Genomic DNA, 27,159 nt, shown 5'->3' with positions numbered 1-27,159 from the left:
TTTTATTCAGAATACAACATAGATGACATATGAAATGTTTAAACTGAGAAAATGTATCATTTTAAGGGAAAAATAAGTTGATTTTAAATTTCATGGCATCAACACATCTCAAAAAAGTTGGGACAAGGCTATGTTTACCACTGTGTGGCATCCCCTCTTCTTTTTATAACAGTCTGCAAACGTCTGGGGACTGAGGAGACAAGTTGCTCAAGTTTAGGAATAGGAATGTTGTCCCATTCTTGTCTAATACAGGCTTCTGGTTGCTCAACTGTCTTAGGTCTTCTTTGTCGCATCTTCGTCTTTATGATGCGCCAAATGTTTTCTATGGGTGAAATATCTGGACTGCAGGCTGGCCATTTCAGTACCTGGATCCTTCTTCTACGCAGCCATGATGTTGTAATTGATGCAGTATGTGGTCTGGCATTGTCATGTTGGAAAATGCAAGGTCTTCCCTGAAAGAGACGACGTCTGGATGGGAGCATATGTTGTTCTAGAACTTGGATATACCTTTCAGCATTGATGGTGCCTTTCCAGATGTGTAAGATGCCCATGCCACACGCACTCATGCAACCCCATACCATCAGAGATGCAGGCTTCTGAACTGAGCGCTGATAACAACTTGGGTTGTCCTTGTCCTCTTTAGTCCGGATGACATGGCATCCCAGTTTTCCAAAAAGAACTTCAAATTTTGGTTCGTCTGACCACAGAACAGTTTTCCACTTTGCCACGGTCCATTTTAAATGAGCCTTGGCCCAGAGAAAACGCCTGCGCTTCTGGATCATGCTTAGATATGGCTTCTTTTTTGACCTATAGAGTTTTAGCCGGCAACGGCGAATGGCACGGTGGATTGTGTTCACCGACAATGTTTTCTGGAAGTATTCCTGAGCCCATGTTGTGATTTCCATTACAGTAGCATTCCTGTATGTGATGCAGTGCCGTCTAAGAGCAGAACTTTTCTGGCCTCTTATTGCTACCTGTCCCAACTTTTTTGGAATGTGTAGCTCTCATGAAATCCAAAATGAGCCAATATTTGGCATGACATTTCACAATGTCTCACTTTCAACATTTGATATGTTATCTATATTCTATTGTGAATAAAATATAAGTTTATGAGATTTGTAAATTATTGCATTCCTTTTTTATTCACAATTTGTACAGTGTCCCAACTTTTTTGGAATCGGGTTTGTAAATCAGTGATTTTTAAAACAGTATTACAGACTACTTATAAAATGCATTAAAAACAAAAACAGTTGTCACTTTATTTCTACCAAATATTATGTTTTAGTAAGATGAAGCTTAAATGCTAGTTTTATGATCAAAGCTCTGTAGTTTTTATTGTGGGGGGTATAATGCGATGCAATATAACGATGATTGATAGATGTACAAATACATTTTCCTCTCTCTCTCTCTCTCTCTCTCTCTCTCTCTCTCTCAATTCAATTCAATTCAATTCAAATTGCTTTATTGGCATGACATATTTAGGTACATATTGCTAAAACATTGCATAAAGCAAAACAAAAACAAACAAACATACAAACAAGAACATATATAAAATGCATTCATATATATATATATATTTATACGCATATTAATAGTATTATAATATAGATGTGTTCACTCAGTACCTCTTAGTTTGTGGCAATTATAAATATGGTGTGCTAAAGAGGAAGAAGGTCCTTCTTAAGTGAATTCACCAAGTAATATTTTGTTTATCAGTTTCATGAAGTGACTGGAACTCCGGGATATGCTGTATTTGACAGTACAGTGACTCTCTTAAGGTTGTGTATTTATCACAGTGGAGGAGGAAGACGGTCTCTCTCTCTCAAAATTTCAAATTTCAATTGAGCTTTATTAGCATGACTGTGAATCACAATGTTGCCAAAGCATAAACATATTACATATAAATAATAAAATAAACAAACAAACAAAACATACATGTATACATCATGTCATATGTAGCATAGTAAATAAATCCATCTAAGTAAATGAATAAATAAAGCAGGTCTCTCTAGAGAGTTATCCATGTTGTGAATGGCTAACACATATTTTGCAGCTAGTATAGCTGTGTTATCATTTTCACCAAGTATGAAGGGCATTTTCTCAGTATCATCAGTTCAATGAATGATGGAATCAGTGTTTCAGAGAGAGAGAGAGAGAGAGAGAGAGGTGTTTCAGTTCAGGAAATGCTTGTTTTTAAAATGAATAACAATATAAAAGTTATTCTTACATTACTTTATAAAAGTCATTGAAGATTTCACACCAAAAAGACACAAGGTTAGCGTTAGGGTTATGCACGTCTAACCTGAATGTAGACAATTTTAGAATTATACTAAAAGGCATTTTACTTAGACTACTGTATTGATAAATGTCTCTGTTATCTTCTTAATTTAGACAACTATTTTATTTGTTTTGCACCATTACATTGTATGAAGCTAGTCCGCTTTGGTAATATTAATAAAATTAAAATAAAGTACAACTAAATTGAGAGAGAGAGAGAGAGAGAGAGAGAGAGAGAGAGAGAGATATGTTGTCTATAGGAGTGGCAGTGTGCTGCTGCTGGTGACTTCAGTTCAAACATGGCTGCACAGGACGAGCTCAGTAAGTTTAACTCATTCAACATGTTTTATTTCATCATTACGGCATAATTGTTTTCAATACTCTCTTCATTATTGGTTACTCAAATGAAGATTGAGCTTATCGTGCTGTCTGTTTGCCTACCGGTAGTTACATAAATAAATATTTGTAAAGTGAATATCAGTTTGGCAGCTAGTCGGCTAGTATGTGCTTACAGAGGCCCAATGCTCAGTCATGCTCCAAAATGAAAGTGCTTTTATTGGGTTTGTCTAAATTTGAGGACGCAACAACCTTTATTTCTCGTGTAGTTAGTGTTATCTTAATGTCATAGTGGTCCAGTGCTGGTTGTCATTTATTGACAGCGTGAGAAATGAGTATGTAGATAATAAACGTTAACGTTAGTTAGCAGTGAGGCTATGCAGCTCACATGCTAACCAACTAGCGAATTTGAACGTCTATTTTTACTGTTTTTCTATATCTAAGGTTAGTCTTATTGTCTGTTGTTCATTTCAAGCTTATTAGATAGTTATAATGTAAATTGATTCGTTTATTCATTCACGGAGAGCCGGTGAAATGCACTCATGTCATGGAAATGGATTTCATTGCATTCATTCTCAGTTTCACATTAATAAATCTTTTGAATAAATTAGAAGGTTCTTATAATTAAGCAGTGATCTTACTGGAATTATATGAGAAAGTCTTTCCATGCAAATAAATTTTACAAATTTATTTTTTTCATTTTGAACAGTCTGTCTGTTTCTTGCTTACTTTCTCTTTGTTTCCTTATCATAGACCAGTTGGAGCGTGTGTTTATGCGCTTGGGTCATGCAGAAACAGATGAGCAGTTGCAGGATATTATATCCAAATTCCTGCCCCCTGTCCTCCTCAAACTATCCAGTGTGCAAGAGGGTGTTCGCAAGAAAGTAAGTGTGTGTGTGTGTGAGAAAGCTGTTTTTCTACCTACAATAGTTCTGTTCTGTTATTTGTTAATGTATTACATTTATTTGTTTATTTTAGTTTAATCATACTTATGTTTTTATAGTTTCCACGGACCCCCAAGTATTCCCTAGCAGACCTAATTTATACTCTGAAAAATGTATGTTATAAATTTGGAAAATATTTAATATTTTAATTTCCAGGTTATGGAGTTGCTGGTGCACCTTAACAAAAGGATAAAGAGTCGACCCAAGATTCAGCTGCCTGTAGAGACACTGTTAGTTCAGTATCAGGATCCTGCTGCTGCATCTTTTGTCACGGTATGATCGCACACCCACATGTCTCTTTCGCCACTGTCAATACTCCTTGTGACTACCCTTGAGATGGGTCATGTTTTTTATTCCAAGGTTGTATATTCCCATATAAGTGAGAACTTCATTGTCATGGCTGACTGTGTTTGTGCTTGCAGAACTTCACTATCATCTACATAAAGATGGGATATCCCAGGCTGGAGGTGTCCAAACAGTGTGAGCTTGCACCTACTCTGCTCACAGCAATGGAGGGCAAACCTCAGCCCCAGCAGGACAGGTTAGTCTCATATCTTTATTGTAAAGAAATGAAACAATGTTGTATTTATTATTTAGAATGTAGAATTAGAATGTAACTGGATATAAACACATTTATAATATATTCTAAAATTTTATTTAAAATTATAAATGTATATATATATATATATATATATATATATATATATATATATATATATATATATATATATATATATATATACACACACACACACACTAGTTTTCAAAAGTTTTTTTAAATGTTTTGAAAGATGTCTCTTATGCTCACCAATGATGCATTTATTTGATTAAAAATACAGTAACAGTAATATTATTTGAAAATTATTACAATGTATAATAATTTTCTATTGTACAATTTAAAATGATAATTTGTTCCTTTGATAGCAAATCTGAATTTTTAGCAGCCATCACTTTAGTTTTCAGTGTCACATGATCCCTGAGAAATCATCATTTATATATATATATATATATATATATATATATATATATATATAAAATGTATACACACACTAACTATTGTTATTGCAAATATGTCAGTATTGAACAGTATAGATAATGTAGTCTTTTTCTTCTCTCTCTAGTCTGATGCACCTGCTGATCCCTACACTGTATCATATGAAATATCCATCAGAGCCATCTAAAGCTTCCCCATTTGTCCTGACGGAGAGGCCCAAAACTGTACAACTGCTCTTAGAGTTCATGCTTGATGTTCTTCTGATGCCTTATGGGTATGTAAACTAGATGTGTATAATAGGTTGTAGTTGGTAATGGTAATACTGTTTTCTTGAATCTCATTAACTCTCTTTGATATTATATAAAGGTTTGTGTTAAATGAGCCTCCAATTCGTCCGGCCCCCTCGTCCCCACAAGGGGGATCTGGAGCAGGAGCCGCAGCAGCACAAGGTCTCCCTCAGCCTCCTCCAGGAATGAGCGTTTATGCAGTTAAAAGAGTCATTGGAGAAGCTCAGTGGAGCCCAGAGCAACTGGAGCAGGTGAGGTTGCTAAAAAAACATGTTGGTGGATATTTTTATAAATGGGAGATTTCGAGCTGCCTCAGTTCTCTCTATACCAATAATTATTTAAAGAATGAATTGGTTAAACACTTTCTGTGGCATTTTCTTTCAAATTCTTCTTTGAGTAACCTTTTTAGTGTTCTGTTTGCAGTGTAAGCTGGGGATTGTGAAGTTCATAGAAGCAGAGCAGGTACCTGAGGTTGAAACAGTCATTCACTTAGTTGTGGCATCAAGTGACACCAGACATAGTGTTGCCACAGCAGCTGATCTGGAACTGAAAAGCAAGCAGAGGTGAGGCTTTCTGTGAGGAAATGTCACATGAAATCTTGATACAATATTGAATCTCAACTCATCTCTTGTGTCCTGTTTTGTACTGCAGTATTATTGACTGGAACAATCCACTCATTATCAACAAAATGTATAAAGTTTACCTGGGTGATATTCCACTCAAAACTAAAGTAAGTACATGCATTACAATACATCGTTATATCGAGATATCGCAATATATAAATGTGACGATATATTTGGGCATCATAAAAATAATAAATCGAGTGGTCTAATCTAAATACAAGTCTTCTCAGGAGACATGATGGCTTTATATGATGAACAGATTTACAAGATGTTGTAGCCTCTACAAGACATGTTTACAAGATTTAAGATGTTATTTGAATTTGTTTCATTTTTTTAATTTTATTCAAAATATTGTGATACATATCGTATCGTGAACCCAGTATCGCGATATGTATTGAACCGTGAGCTGAGTGTACCGTTACACCCCTATTACACATGGTTGGTCTAATATCATTATTACTTTTAAATTAAGTGAAGTGTTCTACATAAGGTGTGTGTTTTTTCCCAGGGTGCCACAGTGAAGCAGGAGCTGAAGCATGAGCCGGTCAGCACCAGAGTCAAGATGAAGATTCTGCCTCATCTTCTTCGCTCCAGACTGGCTGCTGAATGCTTTCCTGCTAATATACAGGTCAGAGAGGTCAAGTTTGACAGAAAGAAAGTGTACTTGTTAAAGTGATGTCATGGTAACGGTGATTGTCTGTTGGTTCAGGTTGTCTATGATGGACTTTTCGGAGCAAATACCAACAACAAACTCCTGTCCCTCACTCTGCAGTTTGTACATCACATCTGTATGGTGTAAGTCTCAAGAGTCACATAGAAATTCACAATTATTACAATACAAAACCTTTTTGATTGGTTGAAATGTTATAGCCATGCATACAACTGATCGTAACTTACTACCTTCACAAGTACTCTCCTGTTTTGTGTGCATTTGATGTGCATCAGATGGTCTGTTTTGTCAGCCGCTGTAATTGTTATCATGATGATGATTGTTTTAATCTGAAGGTGCCCTGATACCAACAAACCTTTGGGTTTGATGCTACTGAATGGACTTACCAAGCTTATTAATGAATATAAAGAGGTATGAATGCATGCTGATAAATTTAGGTTTTTGTTGTCACTCAAATTATGGCTTTTCTGAAGTTTCCGTCAAAGTGACTATTACTTATTTTATTATAAGGACCCCAAGCTACTGTGTATGGCTTATTCAGCTGTTGGAAAACTTTCAAGGTAATAAAATCCTTTTATAACAAACTAAAATAATATATAACTAAAAAGTCCATGTAATTTCATTAAATAGTTGAATAAATATGTGTAATGTTTATTTTTCACTTTTCCCTTTGTTATAATAGTCGAATGCCTCAGCTTTTCACGAAAGATATTGCATTGGTACAGCAGTTTTTTGAGTCCATGTGCAAGGTTTGTTTGAAACACATTTTATACATGAGTTATCCAGTTATTACTAAATGATTTGTTGTATAATTTAAACCTAGTTTCTCTCAATGGAAACAGGAGGATTCTGATGTGCGACTGGCCATACAGGAAGCCTTGTCGATGATGGTGGGAGCGTATGCTAATCTTCAGGGGGCACTTCTGAACCTAATGGAAGCGCTTGTGGCTGCTTATATAACAAAGGTTTGTTATCTAACTCTTTGTTACAAGCACCTTGAAAGAATGAATACAAATGTCAAAACTAAAAATTAAATGACACACTTCGACTTGAATGATACAATGTTATTTAACATTTGCAATGTGTAATTTCCTGTTGCTTATGGTTTTGTGTTAGCCGGAGGTACAGGTGCGTCAGGTAGCGATGAAGTTTGCCAGCACAGTGTTTGCTCCTGATCACGTAGCCTCTAGATATCTCTTACTGCTGGCTGCAGGAGATCCGTGAGTATATACTTGCACTTCATTGAGTTCTTTCAAGATTTCAATTAAGCTTTGTCATGAAAGTTGTACATTATATGGCCTGTGTTCATAGTCGTGAGGAAGTGTCTGGGGAGGCTCAGCGAGCTCTTAGGTCTCTCCCTTCTACGAAGACAGAGAAAGAAGGATCAAGGCCCATGCCGTCATTCCCTGAGATGGTCAGCTACATCCATGAAAAGGTATGGTGTTTTGATTTGTTATTACTATAGATATCTTCTCCACTGGTGTGTCATGACCCAAAATGGGCCTGTTCTGATGCTAAATGCAAACAATAAAATGCAACTGATCATATAATCATGCATCATTAAGCACCTCATTTATAAAGTTTTGGCAAAGCCCTAGGTCTGTCTGTAATACTCTTTTTAATTCCTCTCTCTGTACATGGTGACAACACGCTACTAATGCAACTCAACCAGGCCTCGCCCCCTTTTTATCGCCTATTCCTTTGGCGGGAATTATTTAAGTGATGATAATGTGATGTGTACATTCTCTGTGAGAGGAACTCAAGACTACAATTGTGGCATTTCAGAGAGTTCAGAAACATTGTTTACTGATATAGAGAATAACTCCCTTTGGAGTGGACTTTGTGCTTTGTAACTTTGCAGTCCTTTTTTATGCTCAAACAGCAATATGACACTAAAGAAAGTTAAAAATGTGAAAAAGCATAATTGGTCCTCTTCAAATATGATTTCTTTTCTTATAGCTTAAGGAATATATAGATACTGACCTTTATGTATGTATCATAGGCTGCACAGAGATTGAAGACTCCTGCAAAATACATTGTAGGTACTTCCACATTGCCTTTTAATCCTGCCACATTTGGAGAGGTAAATTGACAGTCTTTAGAGTTACAATTTTTTTCCAATATTTCATTTAATTAATGAACAGCCACATGTATTTTAAATTGAACAAATGCATTTCTTTACTCTTTTGTTTCCACAGATAGTTCTTTATCTTAGGATGTGTCTATCTTATAGTGCTGGAGCCACACCCACATCTCAGAGCCTGATGGACATGCAGGATGATGCTCCTGTTATTGGACGCTATGTTCAGTCATTACTGTCCAATGAAGCTTCTCCTTCCTCCGCCACTAAAGGAGGAGAGGCCAGTCCAGTTCATATATACATTGACTTACTGCAACAGCTGCTGTCAGCTGTAGGAGGTGAGGGAGATTACAAATAATGGTTTCTAATAGGGCTGGGCAGTATGATAATATCAGGTGGTGGAGATTTTTGCACGGTGTATTCACCAAAACAAAATGTATATTTCCAAAGAAAATAATCAAATCTAATCTAATTTATTGTATTACCTAAAACTGGCATTACTGCATATTATACGGTAATATATTTAATGTGTAGAACATAATCTACAGGAAGTGGATTATCGTACATTTATTTTGTGTGATCTGTTGTTGTGATCTGATTCCTTAATACAGGTATTCCAGTGATGTACTGTCTTTTGGAAGTGGTCTCTGTGTGCCCAGAGAAACTTACTCCCAAGTTTGTAGACAAAATCGACTGGATTAAAGTAATTATTTTATTTTATGATTATATAATATTACTGTTCAAAGGTTTGGGGTTAGTAATGTTTTTTTTTTTAAAGTAATTGACTTTTATTTTGCAAGAATGCATTAAGTTGATCAAAAGTGACAAAGATTACACGGTCACGATTTCCACAAAAATATTAAGCAGCACAATTTTTCACCATTAGTAATAAAAATAATTTATTTTTTATTGAGCACAAAATCTGCATATTAGAATGATTTCTAAAGGATCATGTGACACTGAAGGAGTAATGGTTCCTGCAGCATTGACATCACAGGAATAAATTATATTTTAAAATATTAAAATGGGGCAGAAAAAAATCTTACCAACCCAAAACCTTTGAATGGTAGTGTATATTTTATATCCTCTGGAATGGAGACATTTTACTTAATGTATGTCTGACTATAAAAATGCAATTGGTTCATTACTCATGTTAATTTTGCAGGGTCTCATGAACACTAATAAAGAAGACATGCGTGAGTTGGCAGCACAACTGTACGCCATGGTTGTCTCTACTATGTCTGGAAATGAACTTAAATCTGCTGTACAAAACCTGATCAAGACAACTAAAGACATGCATGTATGGAAAAAAACCCATTTATAAATATTTCATAATTTTTTTAATTTAGAAATTGATTCAATTTTTTTTTAAATATTTATTTATTTTACATATAGAGTCCAGAGACTCAGCATGGTGCCATCTTGGCTCTGGGCTACATGGTGGGCAGATACATGAGTAAGAGGCGAAGCTTAATGCCTTCTGAAGCCACTCCCAAAGAAAATGAGGAACTAATTGCCATGGCCACAAAAATCATCGGTATGTGCCTTTTTAACAAAGAGTTTCACATTTGACACTTGATATTGGGATACTCTTAAATAACATTTCATTAGTAAACATGCTTCATTAGTTAGAGGTGAAATATGTAATTTCTGTGACACTAGTGGCACGTAGCAGAATTACATCTTTTATTACCTTACCAATAAAAGGTCCAACATATTAGGAATAATTTTAGCTGTGTCACTGTGTCATGAGTAAGCATTTGAGTAGACTAACGCTATTTCTAGAGTGAATGCGAGCAACTTGCTTATTATAAACCCATCCAATGTATCTGCAATGTGCAGGTTTTTGACATTACGTGCCACAACAATTTGAGGCTGTTTGTACTGGGCACGTTAAAGTAAACATTATAAACTGGAACATTTGTCTTTCTGAATGGGTGCATGATGATGTTTTATGAAAGTGTCCATTATAGCGCATTGCATCTCATTGCCCCTTTTGCTTTGACATGTTCATGACCTGTTTAATCTTTGAAGGTGCAGCGAAATTAGGCTTCGCATCGCTGTAACCTAAGCTGAATTTCTTTTACCATGTAACGCATCAGTCATGGTCCCACATGGCTAAACACCCTCAGGCTCAGCCTGCTACAGTAGCCACGCCCCAAACTCACGCTATTGGTTGAGCTGGAAAGAGATTGACTGATCTTAAAGGAACACTTTCAATGTTTAGATGGTGCCTGGGCGGCACAATGTTTACACGTTTGGGGGAGATAAACCCATTAATGGCAAACTAATAGAAAATGAACAATAAACTGGGTTAAGAGAATGTATTTTATCATTAAAAAAAAAATCTTACATACTTCATTTAACTATTCTAGCAAAAAATCCTATTATATAAATTTAACAAAAGCTACCAATGTGCTTGTCTGCAGGTTCATTTTTGGATAGCGAGTCTCCTTTGTTGACTGTTGCTGCTGTGACAGCATTGGGTGAGATTGGCCGTAACGGCGTGCTGCTGATACCAGCGGATGGAAATGGCTTCACTAAACTCAGTCTAGTGGATAATCTGCTCGCCAAGATCCCATCTGGCAAAGAGACTGGCAAGGTACAACAAAACACTCAGAGTGAATAAGTATAACTGTATTATTGATGTGTGCATTCTTCATTTAAGTAAGTGTTTCTGTATATGTCAATTTTCACTCCGTTTCCACACAGAAATTATTATAATAAATTTTTTTTTTTCGGTGTTTATGGTACTGATTAGCTATTTATGTTGTCAGATGAAAGAACGTGCCATCCAGACTCTTGGGTTCCTGCCAGTGGGAGATGGAGAATTCCCACACCAGAAGAAAATCCTGCAGGGTCTCATGGATTCAGTAGAGGTGATATTATTGATTGATTGATTGAACTTTATTAATCCCAAAGGGAAATTAAATTGTCATAGCAGCTTAATACAGTCAGTAACACTTTAACACATTTCTTTCCTAGACAGTTGAGTTAAATACTTTAATAGCACTAGGCAGGAATGATTTCCTGTATCGTTCTTTCAAGCAACGAGGCTGAATAAGCCTGTTGCTAAAACTACTGATTAATTTGTCCAGGGTTTTATAAATGTAAATGTATAAATGTATTGTGGATGTACAATGTGTTTTGGCAGCATTAGTGCAGTGAATTCATATGAAAAAATATGGGGGGAAAAAAATTCACATTCTTTATTCCTTAGATGTTTGTTTTTTGTTTTTTAGGCCAAGCAGGTGGAGCTACAGTTTACAGTGGGAGAGGCTTTAACTAATGCTGCTGTAGGAAGCTGCTCTGGAGCTGCCCGAGATGTGTGGACATGCACTGAAGACCAGTACTGCCCTCCTGACAGTAAGTATGTATGGGAGAGACAGAGAGAGGACGCTGTGTGTGTCCAGACACAGGGCTCAACCACACAAGGGAAAGCTTTTCCAGATACTTGTCTTTTGGACAAGTAAAACTGTTTACTTGTCTGAAAACCTAAAATTATTGGCAACATGGAACAAGGCATCAGCAATATTAAGTAACTACACCTTGAGGTTTAAGTTCCATTTTTTTTTTAAGTTCCAGATTTATTACCACTTTGATATAAATGTGATCCCCCTCCCCATGTAAATTAGTTGCCATGACGATCAATTAAAAAGGCAGAAATTCTCAATGGCTCACCTCCAATAACCTTTTTGTAATTTTATTGCTGTTATTAAAGGAAATACTCAATCTGGTATCCCAGAAATGACTTTTTGTTCTGTATAGAGCCACAGCTCTATTATAAAGCTGAAATAATGCCAGTGTAAAGGCACAATGTGTACCTGCAGTTCAGTGTGTGTATTATTTATTTAATATATATATATATATATATATATATATAATAAAAAAAGTATTGGTTACACTTTATTTTAGGTGTCCTTGTTACAGTGTAATTATACATTTAAAAACAGAGTAATATTAATTTAACTACATGTACTTAATTAGGATTAGGGTTTGGTTTAGGGTTAGTTGCATGTAATTATACATAATTTATAGTTATTACTATAGTAAGTACATATAACATGTGTAACAAGAACAATGTGAAATGGTGCTACCACATTATTTAATTAAATTTTTTTTTGTTGACAAGCCTGTTGTTGAGCTCTAAGTTGTGCACTTAAATCATTTTTTTTCTCTTCCTCTAACAGATGTGAAGAATAATGATATAGTGCCCTGGGTGTTGAACTCTGTCTTGTCTAAATACATACCAAGTCCAAACCCTCATGTTCGGCAGGCTGCCTGTATATGGCTCTTGTCTCTAGTCAAGAAACTCAGCCATCACAAAGAAATACAGGTAAATACACATACAAACACACTCTCAGTCTCATTTATACATGCAAAGAAACATTGACATTACAAAATGTCTGTCTTCTCTTTGTCTCTGATAGTCTCATCTGAAGGACATACAGACAGCCTTTATCTCTGTCTTGTCTGATCCAGATGGTGAGTCACGTACTGCTCTTTTAAAGATCACATTACATTTTGACAGAGTATCTAAAGTCTGGGAGCTTGTGGGTAAGATTGATAGTGATGATCTGTGTTTGTAGAACTCAGCCAAGATGTGGCGTCTAAAGGACTCGGGTTGGTTTATGAGCTTGGAGGGGAACAGGATCAACAGGAACTTGTGTCAACTCTTGTGGAAACTCTCATGACTGGTAAAAGGTATTAATAAACTATCTTATTTCTGGTTCCTTTCATTATTGACTTTTAGTGTATGATTTGTCATTAATAGCATTACTAAGACTTACCAAGCTCTTGAACATTACCAAGCTCCACACAGTATCTGAACCCGTTTTACATTTTAAATGAGTTACATTACAGAATGATATATCTTGGACACCTTATACGGTGCATTTAGGCTCCTGACACTTTTAAGAGCTGTGGGTTTTTGTTTTCAGGGCCAAACATGCCGTCTCTGAAGATACTGAAGTCTTCCAGGGGGAGGCTCTTGGTAAAGCACCTGATGGGTATGTCCTTCCTTTAGTTCACTTATTAAATTTCAGGTTGTTTAGAAACAGTTTAGGAAGTACGACTTCAAGATTTCCAGACTAGATGTTTTGTTTCATTGTATGTTGAAAGATCTTTTACTTTGGTAGACAAGGACTCTCCACCTACAAGGAGCTCTGTGCATTGGCTAGTGATCTAAACCAACCAGATCTTGTTTACAAGTTCATGAATCTTGCCAATCATCATGCCATGTGGAATTCCAGGAAGGTGAGCTATTTTAACCACAATGTGATTGTTTCTAACTTGGTAACTTTTTAATAATTTTCAGAGCCTTTTTTCAATAGCATGCAATGATTGACTCTTCCTGTGCTGTAGGGGGCAGCATTTGGATTTAACATAATTGCAGCTAAGGCTGGTGAGCAGTTGGCTCCTTTCCTGCCTCAGTTGGTTCCCCGCCTCTATAGATACCAGTTTGACCCCAACCTGGCCATCAGGCAGGCCATGACTAGCATCTGGGATGCTCTTGTCACAGATAAATCCATTGTAAGAGATTATTATTACTCAGAGTCATGAATTACATTGCTTGAAAGAAATTGGGGACACTAGTTTTAACGATTTGTTGTTATAATTGTATCTTGTCTGTTTTTTGGCAGGTGGAGAAATATTTCAAGGAAATTCTTCAAGATGTTATATCCAACCTCACTAGTAACATGTGGAGGGTGCGGGAGTCAAGGTAAAGTGTCTAGATGGGTTTGGAAGAATCTTCATTTCTACCCATGCTATATCAGGTTTATATCATCAGGGCCCTTCTCATTTTTTGTTCAGCTGCATGGCTTTGAACGATCTCATACGTGGAAGGCAGGCAGGTGATATCATCGACCGCCTGTCAGAAATCTGGGAGACTCTGTTTCGGGTCCTGGATGATATTAAGGTGAGAAGTAAAAAGCTGTTGTTGGTTTTTTTTTTTTTTTTGCTGTGTTCTGGGCTTATGCGTGTGCTTTGCTTCTGACATACAGCTATTTTTATTTGACCGTCTTATTTGTTTCCTGTTGTAGGAGTCTGTTCGTAAGGCAGCAGATCTGACTCTAAAGACTCTCAGTAAAGTGAGTTGCAGCAACAAATACCTGATACCCAATGATTTTCCACACATTGACATCACCGATAACTTAACGCAAATATTTGTCCAATAGGTGTGTGTGCGCATGTGCGAATCGACAGGTGTTACTGCTCAAAGGACAGTATCTGTGTTGTTGCCAACTTTACTGGACAAAGGCATCGTCAGCAACGTGTCTGAAGTGCGGACTCTCAGGTAGAACACTAGCACTCACAAGCCACATGCACACAAACCACAATAAATGTTCAGAGTATAAGTGTGAGTTTTGCTGTGTTAGTATCCAAACTCTAGTGAAGATCAGTAAGACAGCAGGCAGCCGTCTGAAGCCCCATGCTCCTCGACTCATCCCGGCTCTGCTGGAGGCCCTGAGTGTGCTGGAACCACAGGTGCTCAACTACCTCAGTCTGAGAGCCACAGAGCAGGAGAAGGTGAGCAAAGCAAAACAGTCCAAACATTAGTACTGTTTGGTATAGGGGTGGGACAAAATATCGATATGGCGATATATCGTCATCCTTCTCTGTGCGATACGAGAATCGTATCGCTGCGCCAAATATCGATATTTTAATTTTTAAAAAAAATAAAGCGCTATATATAGATTTCTTTGCTCAAAGCGTCCTACTTCAAGGCGGCGCTCGACACATGAATGAGGGAAACGTGAACTTAAGTTAACTAGCCTAAGAAAAAGAGGTTATTAACAGGATGGCGGACAGCAGTGTGAGTAAAATAGATGCCCCAGCCACGTTTAAGTTCAAAGTCTTGACGCACTTTTATACCATTGATGTGACAGTCGTAGACATCTTTGACGTTCTTCACCGAGCGCTTAGATATACACGGGAGCATTTGAAAGCATATATTAGGGATCCTCTGATAGACGCCTGCTTTCGAACGCTCCCGTGTATATCTAGGCGCTTGAAGAACGTCAAAGGGTCTGTTTGCACCTGGTGACTTCATGCATTTTCTCTGATCGGATAGCTATCCGATCGTGAAAAGACCAGGTCTAAATGCCTAAATACGCATTTGAGACGGATTTAAATCTGATCGCTCAAACCACTTCAGGAGATGGTCTGGGACGCATTCCAGTCAAAACTGTCTATGCTTAGTCTAAATGCATCTGGTTGTTGAAACTACATATGTAAATTTTACTTCTCCCAAAAATACTAAAACTGAAACATGTGAGAGTCAGATATGACAACGCTACTGCATCACACATTGCTGCAGATCTCTTCAGCAAGCTGACGCGCAAACTGCCGCATATGAAAGTGAAAGTAAGTCGCAGACGCATAACACACAATTATCTTCATTAAAAGTAATGAGACCTGCTGTTGCCGCTCTCTCCTATTGCAGTCTTTGATTTTGAAATTATCTGATGGTCAATAAAATGCACCTCATATTTCTTGCTTTCGGTGACTTGAACTCTATTAAATGTACATATAAGATCGGATTTATCCGTTAACCTGCACTTAACCTTTTCACGTGCATTTTGTTTTCATATTAAGACCAATATCGCGATGTATCATTATAGGATTGTCTAGCGATATATCGATTATCGCAGAATCGCTGACTCGCGATATTATCGTTATCGTGAGCCATTTATCGTGATCGTATCGTATCGTGAGGTACCCTCCGATTCCCACCCCTAGTTTGGTATCAGGTTCAATTCCTTGCCCTCCTCTGTACAGTTGAGATCTGTTTTACCATGCTCAAGCAGTAATAATAACATTGTTTAATATAACTCAACTGCAATCTGTCCATTAGTGCTACCATGAACCTAACATTCCTCATTCCATTCCAGAGGTGTGATCATTCATCAGCAAAATGTCAATACAATAAATGGGACAGATCTAAAAAAAAATAAATAAATAAATATATATATATATATATATATATATATATATATAATTTTTATTTTTTACAAATAAAAAACTGTAATTAATTCATGTTTAAAAATGTGGCAATTTACAAAAAACATACATCATAAATCATCAACTTTAGGTAAATGTAACAATAAGGCCGTGTGTCCACCAAAGTGTTTTTTCAAGCTTCTAGCGTACTTTTTCAATTGTTTTCAATGGGAACGCTGCATTTTTTAAATGCCAGGAGCGTAATGAGGCGTTGAGAGCTCGGCGTTTTTTACTGGTCGCCTCGAGTTGAAGAATGTTCAACTTTGAGTAAAACGCTGCGCTCATCACTGTCACTTTTTAGCCAGCCGTCCAATCAGATTGGAGGAGGGGCAGGACAAATACTACACCGGCCAACTGTCACAACATTCTTGCTGTACAACGACATTAACAAGCAGAGAACGGAACAAAATGAATGAGAAATTAATATTGCTGGTCTCCGAAAATACATAGCAAGTAATTTCACATTGTGTCAACATTTTTAGTCTGAAACAAATTACCTGCAAAATCAGTTATAAGTAACAGTGCCGTGGATATTCCGTATCATAGCAACAAAGCGTCTCAACGGAAAAAAAAGCTGTGCAGCTGAAGCGCTCTCAAGCGTGCACAGATAGGCGTTTTCAGCTGGCTAAAAACGATTTGGATGCACGGCCTAAAAATAAAACTTTAATAAAATGTTTTCTTTTTTACTTTGTGGCACTCCTAATCCCCTGACCTTACTGTTCTACAGTGAATCACCAAAGAATAAAAATTGACACTCTTTGAGCCCGTCCACAAGGAGATGCGTTTAGCTGTATATGTAAAAATTTTGTATCGTATCAGTGTTTCGTCCAGACGGATCCGGCATTTTGGGAGCCTGAAACCTTTTTTTTTTTTTTTAAACTGGAGAGAATTACAGCGCCACATACTGATCTGGCATCATTTTGAGTCCTTTCAGTGGTTTTGTGTGTACGCAGATATTTCTTGAGATGAGGAAAGAAAAAAAGATCAGATAAGGAAACTTGTGTGGTTGTGGCCTCTGTTAAATGGTCTTTTTGGCTCGGGGAATGGTGTGAGTTTGAGGCGGGGCAAACAATAGCCAGTGGAGGGAGTTTGAAAAATTCATTATTTCTGCAATTTCTTTTGCTGACCATGAGAATGTAACACCTCACACAATATTTATTATTATTTTTTTGAATATTATACTCATTATTTTCAACTTTTTTTTTTCTGCGGCAGAGTGCCATGGATGCTGCTAGGTTAAGTGCAGCCAAGTCCTCTCCTATGATGGAAACCATCAATATGGTAAGACACCATTAAGTCTATCCTTATGATGAATAAGCTGCAATCCGATTCTAAAAGTTAATTTCACTTAACAAATTGGAACATGCCAATCTGTCCTTTAGAGGATGGATAAGCCTAGCATATCCATTATCTAGTTATTTATTCCATATGGGGAATTACATGAGCATTTAATTACATAAACAGATCTATATGCATGTAGCCATATTTACAGGATGTTAAAAAGTGTATTTTAGACTGTGATGTTTATGTGCACTGTGTTTGTATTTTAGTGTCTGCAGCACTTGGATGTTTCTGTGTTGGGAGAGCTTGTTCCCAAACTTTGTGACCTGCTAAAGAGTGGAATTGGACTTGGTACAAAGGTAAACATCACACAGAATGCGTTTGCTTTGAAAAACGCGAGACGCGGGCAGTGAATGCATGGTCTCGGGATGGCGTTTTTAAATGTTAAACTTATCTTTACTTAAGTGCCACGTTTTTAGAACGCAGTGTCATGCACGTTTAAGTAGAAAAACAATGAAAAAGTTGTGCAGTGAAATGGAAAAATGTGTTCTGTTTGAACCGGCCCTAATAGTTGTGTGTGCTTTTATAGGGAGGATGTGCCAGTGTGATTGTGTCATTGACAGTGCAGTGCCCTCAAGATCTCACACCATATTCAGGTAACACACACCGTTAGATCAGAGGAGTTATACTGTTTGCAAGTTTAGTAAGTATATAAATCTTTTACATGTGTTTGGGCGTCCACAGGTAAACTCATGAGTGCACTCCTAAACGGGATCAATGACCGTAGTAGCGTCGTTCAGAAGTCGTTTGCCTTTGCCATTGGACATCTGGTCAGGGTAGGAAAACACACCTAAATACATATTTCGATTAAACTTAAGGCAACTACAGAGCTACAAAACATTACTCTGTTTTCCCCATCAGACAGCCAAAGACAACAGTGTTGAGAAGCTTCTGCAGAAACTAAACACCTGGTACCTGGAAAAAGAGGGTATGAGGATTTTCGTGTACTCACCCTCATGTCCATCCACAACCAAATGACTTGACTTCCTTCCATTGAACACAAAAGAAAAAAGCTGACGTTGCTCCTTATGACAAAAGTGAACAGCGAACATGGACTGTCAAGCTTTAAAAAGGAACTGTGTAAAGAGCAGCTTCAAAACATTTCTTTTTGTGTTCCATGGAAGACAAAGTTATATGGGTTTGGAAGGACATGAAAATGGTGTCATCATTACCTCACCTTCATTATTAAATGAAGTGAAAAAAAAAGAAGAAAAAAAGAATTGTATAAACCCTCTTGCTGTCTAGATTTTTGAAGTGCCTTTCTGTGATTCTCAGAGGCTCTGTACAAGTCCTCGTGTTGTCTGGTGGTTCATGCCATCAGTCACTACAGTCCTGATGTGTTGAAGGCTCATGGTGGAGTGGCTTTGCCGCTCGCGTTTCTGGGCATGCACCAGGAGCCTGAGGAAGAGAAAGGAGAGAGCGCCGAGGCCAACCTGTGGGCTGAGGTCTGGCAGGATCATGTGCCTGGTAGGTTAACATGCACAAACATTAATTCATGACCCACAAATTTCATTTTGAACAAACTAAAATGAATAATTGAATGTGCGGTGTGAATTGATTAATTTAAATCAAATCATTTCATATTTCAATCATATTTGCCAACTCTGTTACCTTATTTGCTACAGAAATTTAACTTAACACTCTTATACTTACAATTTATGAAATGAGGAGGGATCAGTGGGCAAATAAAAAGTACATTTGAGATCATCGATATTCACCATGAATTTTCATCACAAGAAAAATTAGCAATACTGCTATTTAGAAATTCAAATGATACTATGTTAGACATCAACATTTAGCATTTATTTACATATGTAGTTTTTTTCATATCTAAGCTAAATTGACATTTCTTTAGTTATATTTTAGTGTTGAGTTAAATGTCATCAAAAAAAAAAAAAAAAGCAAAGCCTGAGAAAGCTTCATCTGCTAGAAAAAAAGGGTAGAAAAAAATCTGGATGATCACTTACATTGTTATATATCGTCATATCGCTCAGCCCTAAAACTTGTTAAAGCGCTAAGGCATTTTATAGACATTATGACTTTCTGTAAAGCTGCTTGGAAATGAAATATAACTGTGAAGTGCTAATAAATAAATTTGACTTGAATTGATGCTTGGTCATACTTCAAGATGGGATAAATGTGACGGTCATCAATGAATATTCTGGTTGTTTCTGTATATTTTGTAGATAATCTTAAAGTTATCTGGATAACTGTCAGCTGTTACCGTCACACAAACGATACAGAGTTGAGCACTGTAAACTGAATCTAGTTAGGGCCCAAGCGAAAATTCGCGCAGGGCCCTCTTGTTCTTCTAAGGATTATTATTATTTTTTTTTTTTTTTTTTTTTTATTTTTTTTCCGTCTTCCGGGGCTTTTTGGGGGCCTTAACATGCTCAAAAACTCTTGAAAATTGGCACACACATTGGAATCCGCGGCCATTAGGACGCCGGAGAGGCTGGTACCCGGGCGTGGCAGGGGGGCTCGACAGCGCCCCCTTGAAAAAAGTCTGAAAATTTGGTCCATATATTAAACACGCTTGCACGTATTAGTATGAAACTCAGTACACATATAGACCTCATCGGGCCGAACAACTTTCGTGCTCTAAGTTAAACACCACGCCAACAGGAAGTCAGCTATTAAGGGTTGTTTGAAAAACGCATGCTCTGGAATTTGATATACTCCTCCTAGACGATTAATCCGATCGCCACCAAACTCGGTCAGCATGAAGTCAAGACACTGATGATTAAAAATTGCCAGGGGATTTTTGATATCTCGAACGGTTTGGCCGTGGCGAGGCAACGAATTTATGGCGAGAAAAAGGAAACAGGAAATGTGTTATAACGTCTGCATACATATATTGATCTTTATGAAACTTCACGAGTGTGTTCGTTATAGGAGTCTGATCACATGGATGTGACTATTGTGAGTCAAAGTTATAGCGCCACCAACTGGCAGCAGGAAGTGTATCACTTTTTGAAATGTTTTGAGATCACCCTCTTATTTTTACCTGATTTGCTTCAAACTTCATCAGTGTAATGTCAATACACAGCAGATGTAGACCTATGACAGGATTTTTGATATTTGAAATATTGTTGCCATGGCAACAGGTCAAACTGTAATAATATTCTTGAGTGTTTTTGAGGCTCTTAACATGCTTCAAATTGCATGAAACTCGACACACACATCAATATTGTCAACCAGTAGACATGGACAAAGCCATAGAAATGGGCGTGGTGGAGGGCTCAGTAGCGCCACCTTTTGACAAAAGTGGGGGGTTAGTTTTTCCTACAATCACCAAACTCGGTACACATATTGTTCTCATCAAGCCGGACAATTTTCTAATTTACATTCATTAGCTCCGACCAACAGGAAGTCAGCTATTTTGGTTTGAATGTTAATTTTTTGAAAAAACAGGCTATGAATTTTATACTACTGCTCCTACAGGGTTTATCCAATTTACACCAAACTTTTTTTAACTTGTTGCTAACACATTGAAGTTGTTTAATTGCAAACGGATTTTGGATATCTCAAACGGTTTGGCCGTGGCGAGGCAACGAATTTATGGCAAGAAAAGGGAAACAAAGTGTTATAACTTCTGCATACATTAATTGATTTTGATGAAACTTCGGCTTAGTCTTCGTTGTACAAGGCTGATCACATGGATGTGACTATTGTGATTCAAAGTAATAGCGCCACCAACTGGAAGCAGAAAATGTGTCACTTTCAGCATACATTGAGATCACCCTCTTATTTTTACCTGATTTGCTTCAAAATTCATCAGAATAATGTTAAAACTTGGCACATGTAATCCTTTGAAAATGGGCAGGGAGGAGGGGCTCTATAGTGGCACCTTGTAGTGCAGTAAATGTGGAGTGAATTTGACATAGTCCTTTGATGTTTAACCGTTTTAAGTGCCTATTGCCCGCTGTGCACAGTTGCCCTGAAGCCACCGGGGTGGCGGTGCCACCGGGCTTGGGCCCGCCATCGCTGCTCGCAGCTATATTTAAGAACTTGCTACTATGTTTCTATCTAAACTTGCTTTGTAAGGAAAACTGGGTTTGTCTAACATTATCCAATCATCCCCCTTCGTAAAATACAAGGCTCATCATAACGGATGTTTTATCCATATATCATGAGAGAATGAATTAACTCAAAATCATGAATAAATCAGTTTTCTCTCACTTTTTCATTTTTATTTTGCACTCTGTATCTTCAGGCAGCTTTGGTGGAATCAGGTTGTACATGACTGAGCTCATAGCCATTACTCAGAGGGCTCTGCAGTCTCAGTCCTGGAAGATGAAGGCTCAGGGTGCTGCTGCCATGGCAACTATTGCTAAGCAACAAACGGGCTCACTGGTGGCACCTCACCTGGGCATGGTGCTAAGTGCACTACTACAGGGGCTTGTAGGACGCACCTGGGCAGGGAAGGTAATATACTCTCTCAAACACAAACTCTGTGCTAAGGGACAGACTTTATACACCTGGGCAAGACTCTTTTAATAAGACTTGAGAAGCATGATCTCAGTGGTATGAAACTGATTTCTCTATATTTGTGGCCACTGAAGTATAATGTCTTGTATCCCCACAGGAAGAGCTGTTGAAAGCTGTTGGATCTGTAGTGTCTAAATGCAGGTTAGACTCTATTGTCCATTTCTTTCATATACATTTTTTATGCTAAACATCATACAGATCCTGTAAAGTTGAGCACAACTATAAGAAAATCTTAAAGGTGCTCTAAGTGATCCTGGGCGGACTAACTTCCTGTTGACGTTCGAAGTGTTGTCAAACAAAACAGAGGCTAGCTAGACCCTCCCTCCTTCTCCTCCCTCCCCTCTCCTCCGCGCTTCCTGAAACAGTCATGAACGCGCATTTAAAATCATTCTTGTCAGTTATTGGCTGGAGCATGTTTATTATGTTTTGTGGTCCAGGCTGCACCAGTTTGTTTTTATTGCCGTTTTCAGAGCTTGTGGCGACTACAGAGACCGCGTTTTTTTTACAGTGTGTTCAGGGGACAGGCAGCTAGCGGATAGTGAGGAGATGTTTGCTGTATGTGACAAAAAATGTTTTGGCCTAAAAACGCATGACATCACTTAGAGCACCTTTAAATATATGATCTTAAAGGGATAGTTCACATTTAGGGGCTTTTGCACTGGAGAACTTTTTTAAAGTTCCTATATTTAATCGCTTTTTGGCATGTTCGCACCGCAGAAACTGGGAACTATTTTATTTCTAGGCCTTTTGTGGAATATAACTTCATAAGGAGTTATAGGAACATTCTAGGAACACCTTTTGGGGGAACTAAATTAGCTCCTACTTCAAAGTAGTGTCTAACCCAGCACAATAGGAACTACCAGTGACGTAAGTGTACTTTAATTGGCCAAACGCATGCAAAACACCGGCACTCGGCATTTTAAAAAGCAGACCGTTTATAGCCTATATGTTTACTCCGAGAACTAACTCCACGTACATGGAAAACGGCGATAGATGGACCAACACCGAAGTCCTGGTACTTCTCAACTAATGAAGACTAAGAATGGGAGCACTGTATGCTCAGGCTCTGCCATTCTCAGAGCTGTCAAAATAAAAGTCAGAGTGGGTGCATCAATGTCTTCTGAATCGAAACGATAGGTGTGTGTAAGAAAAATACTAATATTTAATCATTCATGAAAGAGATGTTGTGACTCGTTGTGAAGCATGAGAGAGAAGCAGTGGTCCTTTCGTTTCACTTTATAAGACATTGGGTGCTTCTCAATACTCAAATCGGCGCTTCCTTGTTTCCTCGCTCCTCCGTCCTCCAGCTCGTGACCCAGAAACCGATCAAACTCGACCATCTTGAAGGGCATCTCAATTCTCTAATTGCACAACGAGGAATGAGGAAGCTTCCTGAGGAGTCATGAGCGAGGACACAGATTTATCCTTCCCTTGCATTCCTAATGGGGTTGAGCTAAGACACGAGGAAAGGAAGTGAGGAAAGGAAACGAGGATGCACAAATTAGAAATGAGAAGCACCCATTGATTTATCCAGTGGTGTATGGATTAGCGTGACGATCGCTGTGTGGGTTTTCAAGTGTCAACCGAGCAGCAACCATTCGCTTGCATTATATGGATGGATTATTTTTCTAAAAATCTGTTTGTGTTTATCTGAAGAAAGTAAGTCATCTACATCAGGGAAAGCATGAGGGTGAGTAAATGATGAGAGAATTTTCATTTTTTGTGTAAACTATCCCTTTAACAGAAGTACTAGATTTAAAAAAGTTATGAAGTTATATTCCACAATTAAAAAAAATACTATTTACATAAATTTTCCTGTTCATTTTTTTATTATTATTTTTTTTTTATTGCATTTTATGGGGTGTTGCGAGTCTCAGTTGTCCTGACAACATCATTGAACCATTGTGGGAAAATGTGCAGAGATGTTGGGAAACCATAACTCACAATAAAAAGTTATTAGCATCTTGCTGATTCTGGGTTAGTAAACCTACAAGTAGAACCGTACATTTCAATACCTTTTCATATGCATGTGATTTATATCTAGCGTGGAGCTACAGAAGCCTGCAGCAGGTCAGCCAACGGTGAGCGAGGTGCTGGATCTGGTGCTGAAGGAATGCAAGAAGGAGAGTCTGGTTTATAAAATGGCAGCTTTACACAGCGCAGCAGACATCTTGGAGTCGACGCAGGTGGATCGTTTTCAGGAAATCACTGACATTGTTCTTCCTCTCATTAAAAAGGTGCAGTAAACCTTACATGCTCATAGTAAATCTCTCTCTTTTTTTAAAATCCACTCAGCTTTGGTATTTCAGTCCAATTGAATGACAGTGTAACAATATCCCTCAATGTTTTTAATGTTTTTGGGAGCTCCACATCCAATATCCAATTTTAAAAGCATACAATTTGTTTTGTTTTTTTCTTTTTAGAATCAGCCAGCGAGTGCCGGTTCCCCGAGACATGATGATGATGACGATGATGCTAAAGCTCGTGAATTAGAAACAGAAGTTCTACTGTGTGCATTTGAGACGCTTGGAAAGGCTTGGCCTAAAACCATTCAGACACAGAGTAAGTATCAGCTACAAGACTTAGACACACAAAAGGGCAGCAGAGAGATGTATAATGAGCGTGTTTTGTGTTGCAGATCAGTTCCAGAATGAGGTTTGTAGAATAATGTGTGACAGACTGAAGCTGAGCACGTGGAGGGTTCAACTGGGAGTCCTGCGCGCCATGAAGGTCTTCTATCAGGGGTAGTGTACAGATGCCTTTTCTGTGGGAAATACACTTCTGAATGGAAATATATGATTTCTTAACTTCAAAAATGTAATATATAATTTAATATAATAATAATGTTTAATATATAATAAAATTTGTATTTTTTTGGTTGAAATGGCAGTGCCTACAAGGTAGAAAAATAGTAATGTGATAAAGTTGTTTGTGAAATGCTTTACAGCATTCAAAATCTTAATGACTGTATTGTGTTTTTGTGTATGTTCTAGGTTGTTACTGTTGGAAAAGGAACATCAGAACACTGCTGTTCTGACTGAGATGATGTCAGAAACCTGCACTGCCCTGGCATCACCACTAGGTGGAGTTTCTCATGAACTTCTTAACATTATGAAATGAAAATGTACTCCTACCCCCCTCCTCATGTTTGTTCCAAATCTGTATGACTTAATTTCTTCTGCAGAGCAAAAAGACATTTTGATTTATGTTGATTACCAAAGTTTTGCTGACCTATTGGCTTCCAACAGAAATTTCTCACAATAACTTCTTTTATGTCAACATCTTTTTTATTATTCAGACTTGGCTAATGAGAATGATTCTTTTCTTCCTACAGAAAACAAAAGCTATTCATCAGTAAGAACAGAAGCCTTGGTGGTAGTTGAACTTCTTTTGAAGAGGATTGAAGGTAGTGTTTATTTGCTCTGACATTCATAAAACTAGTCGATTAATGGGTTACTACAGAAAGTTTAATTTTATCATGCTTCAAATGTTCCAAGTGTAAAACTAAATTATTTTCAGTAGTGATAGACAACAAGCCAATGCATCTGTTAATAATGTAGTACCTAAACATTGAAGACAATTTTTAAAGTGAATACCTGCTGACTCCGGACCAGTGAAGGAATTTAAGTTAATTTAATTTAAGTTAAAAACGTTTCAGAAAAGTCTGATAATAGAATAGAATGTTTTTTTTTGTTAGCAATATTGTTTTGAATCAACACCAATGTCTTTGGTAACATCCTAAACTGTAAAATGACTACAATCTAAACAACTTTACAGTTCAAGTTGACAAAAAAAGGGGGTTTTATAAAGTGATAAATTTCACATTTCAGCCTAATAAATGATTAGGTATGTTATATATTGTTATATAATTGGTCTGAACAAAAACAGCAGACGGCCAAATGGACTTCACAGTATAGTAGATGGTGGTTATGGGAAAGTAGAAATACAGCGGTTACCCCGTACACAAAGCAGCGTTGCGCTTATGAACACTACTTTATTAGGCATCATACTGTGCTGACTTGCATGAATCATGTGAATGGCCCATTTCATTGTCAGAAAGGTGAATTTTGCTAAAATGTGCAGGTATGAAAGTTGGATAGAAACCTTCTCACTCTTAAGATTTATGCTGCTTTATGTTTGTAGAAAGTGATCAGTGGGAGTGTCTGACTGAGAAGAGCCGGCAACAGCTTCAGCGTTCTTTAGCCACCATGGAAACAGACAGCCGTCCAGACCTGAAGGACAAAGCCCAGACAATGAGAAGAAAAATACAAGCCCTGCCATGAATAACCTGCCCACACACACATTCACAATCACACACTGTTCTGAGAGTCAATTTGGGAATCTCAATTGTACATTTCAGTAATGATCCTCACGGCCATGTCATATACTGTACACCTCAGTTCACATATTTTGCCACAACCAGCTGTGTAGGCCATAAACCCATAAACCTTTAATTCCATGAACCTTTAATTCCATGTATGAACTCTTTGACCTAATGCTTTAACCAATGTGCAAAGACTACATTTGGCTTCAATAAGCCACTTTCACCGACCATTTTAACCTTGTTAAAGTCTCAGTATGTGCAAGTGTGAGAATACTAATAGCTGGGGTTGTGTTTTTTCAAAATACAGGAAATCATAGAGATTGTGAAGCAAAATGCTTGCTGCAGTTATACACATGAAACTGCTTGTTTTGTCAAGATAAGGGTTAGTGCTGCCCTTGTGCACCATATACATTATTACACTCAAAGGGGTTGAGTGACTACTGCAGTTTTCTATGTAAATGCCCCTCCAGTTTGTTAAAGAAATTCTCCCATCCAGATACTGATTGAGAACTGTCTACATAGTCAACCTTTTGCTTTCATTCATTCAGTGCTGTTAGAAAAGGAGGTAAGACAAAGTCAAGCAGGAGGGACAGGGATCTATACAAAATGGAACATTTTTTAAAATGAAGGTTGGTGTAAAGGTATTGTGTGTATTAAAGGGAAGTTTGTAACATAAAGGAAATTGACACCTCAAACCTGCCTTTGCCCATTTTTGCATGTGAATTTTTTTTTTTTTCATAATGGATACCTTTGTAACGAGGCATGTTATACTAGGTCTCATCTCCCCC

At 37.6% G+C, this 27,159-nt stretch overlaps 1 protein-coding gene across 1 annotated transcript; it reads left to right on the top strand.

Moving 5' to 3' along the window:
- The first annotated feature begins 2,471 nt into the window (after positions 1-2,471).
- ecpas (Ecm29 proteasome adaptor and scaffold) lies at positions 2,472-27,066 on the top strand. The gene is made up of 49 exons (XM_048197550.1): positions 2,472-2,598; positions 3,367-3,497; positions 3,714-3,830; positions 3,980-4,098; positions 4,679-4,825; positions 4,918-5,089; positions 5,262-5,401; positions 5,490-5,568; positions 5,970-6,089; positions 6,171-6,256; positions 6,467-6,542; positions 6,642-6,691; positions 6,814-6,880; positions 6,974-7,096; positions 7,248-7,351; positions 7,443-7,566; positions 8,134-8,214; positions 8,330-8,549; positions 8,823-8,914; positions 9,377-9,511; positions 9,607-9,748; positions 10,641-10,813; positions 10,989-11,090; positions 11,454-11,577; positions 12,402-12,547; positions 12,642-12,696; positions 12,801-12,915; positions 13,152-13,220; positions 13,350-13,467; positions 13,576-13,743; positions 13,854-13,933; positions 14,026-14,131; positions 14,256-14,303; positions 14,391-14,509; positions 14,592-14,742; positions 17,431-17,496; positions 17,766-17,855; positions 18,086-18,152; positions 18,241-18,332; positions 18,418-18,484; positions 18,832-19,023; positions 21,773-21,984; positions 22,145-22,188; positions 24,092-24,284; positions 24,471-24,609; positions 24,686-24,791; positions 25,041-25,129; positions 25,382-25,453; positions 26,191-27,066. The coding sequence occupies exons 1-49, from the start codon at positions 2,577-2,579 to the stop codon at positions 26,328-26,330; spliced, it is 5,490 nt and encodes a 1,829-aa protein (XP_048053507.1). The 5' UTR covers positions 2,472-2,576; the 3' UTR covers positions 26,331-27,066.
- Positions 27,067-27,159: the final 93 nt, after the last annotated feature.

This window comes from Megalobrama amblycephala, linkage group LG7 (assembly GCF_018812025.1).
Source record: "Megalobrama amblycephala isolate DHTTF-2021 linkage group LG7, ASM1881202v1, whole genome shotgun sequence".
In the NCBI taxonomy this organism is placed as follows: domain Eukaryota; kingdom Metazoa; phylum Chordata; class Actinopteri; order Cypriniformes; family Xenocyprididae; genus Megalobrama; species Megalobrama amblycephala.
The sequence above is the reverse complement of the archived record's forward strand: the minus strand, read 5'-3'. Positions and strand labels throughout refer to the sequence as shown.

Coding starts and splice junctions, on each gene's coding strand:
- ecpas (XM_048197550.1), top strand. CDS start 2,577: ATGGCTGCACAGGACGAGCTCA. Junction 13,468..13,575: donor CCATGTGGAATTCCAGGAAG/GTGAGCTATTTT, acceptor CCTGTGCTGTAG/GGGGCAGCATTTGGATTTAA. Junction 18,333..18,417: donor CCATTGGACATCTGGTCAGG/GTAGGAAAACAC, acceptor TTTCCCCATCAG/ACAGCCAAAGACAACAGTGT.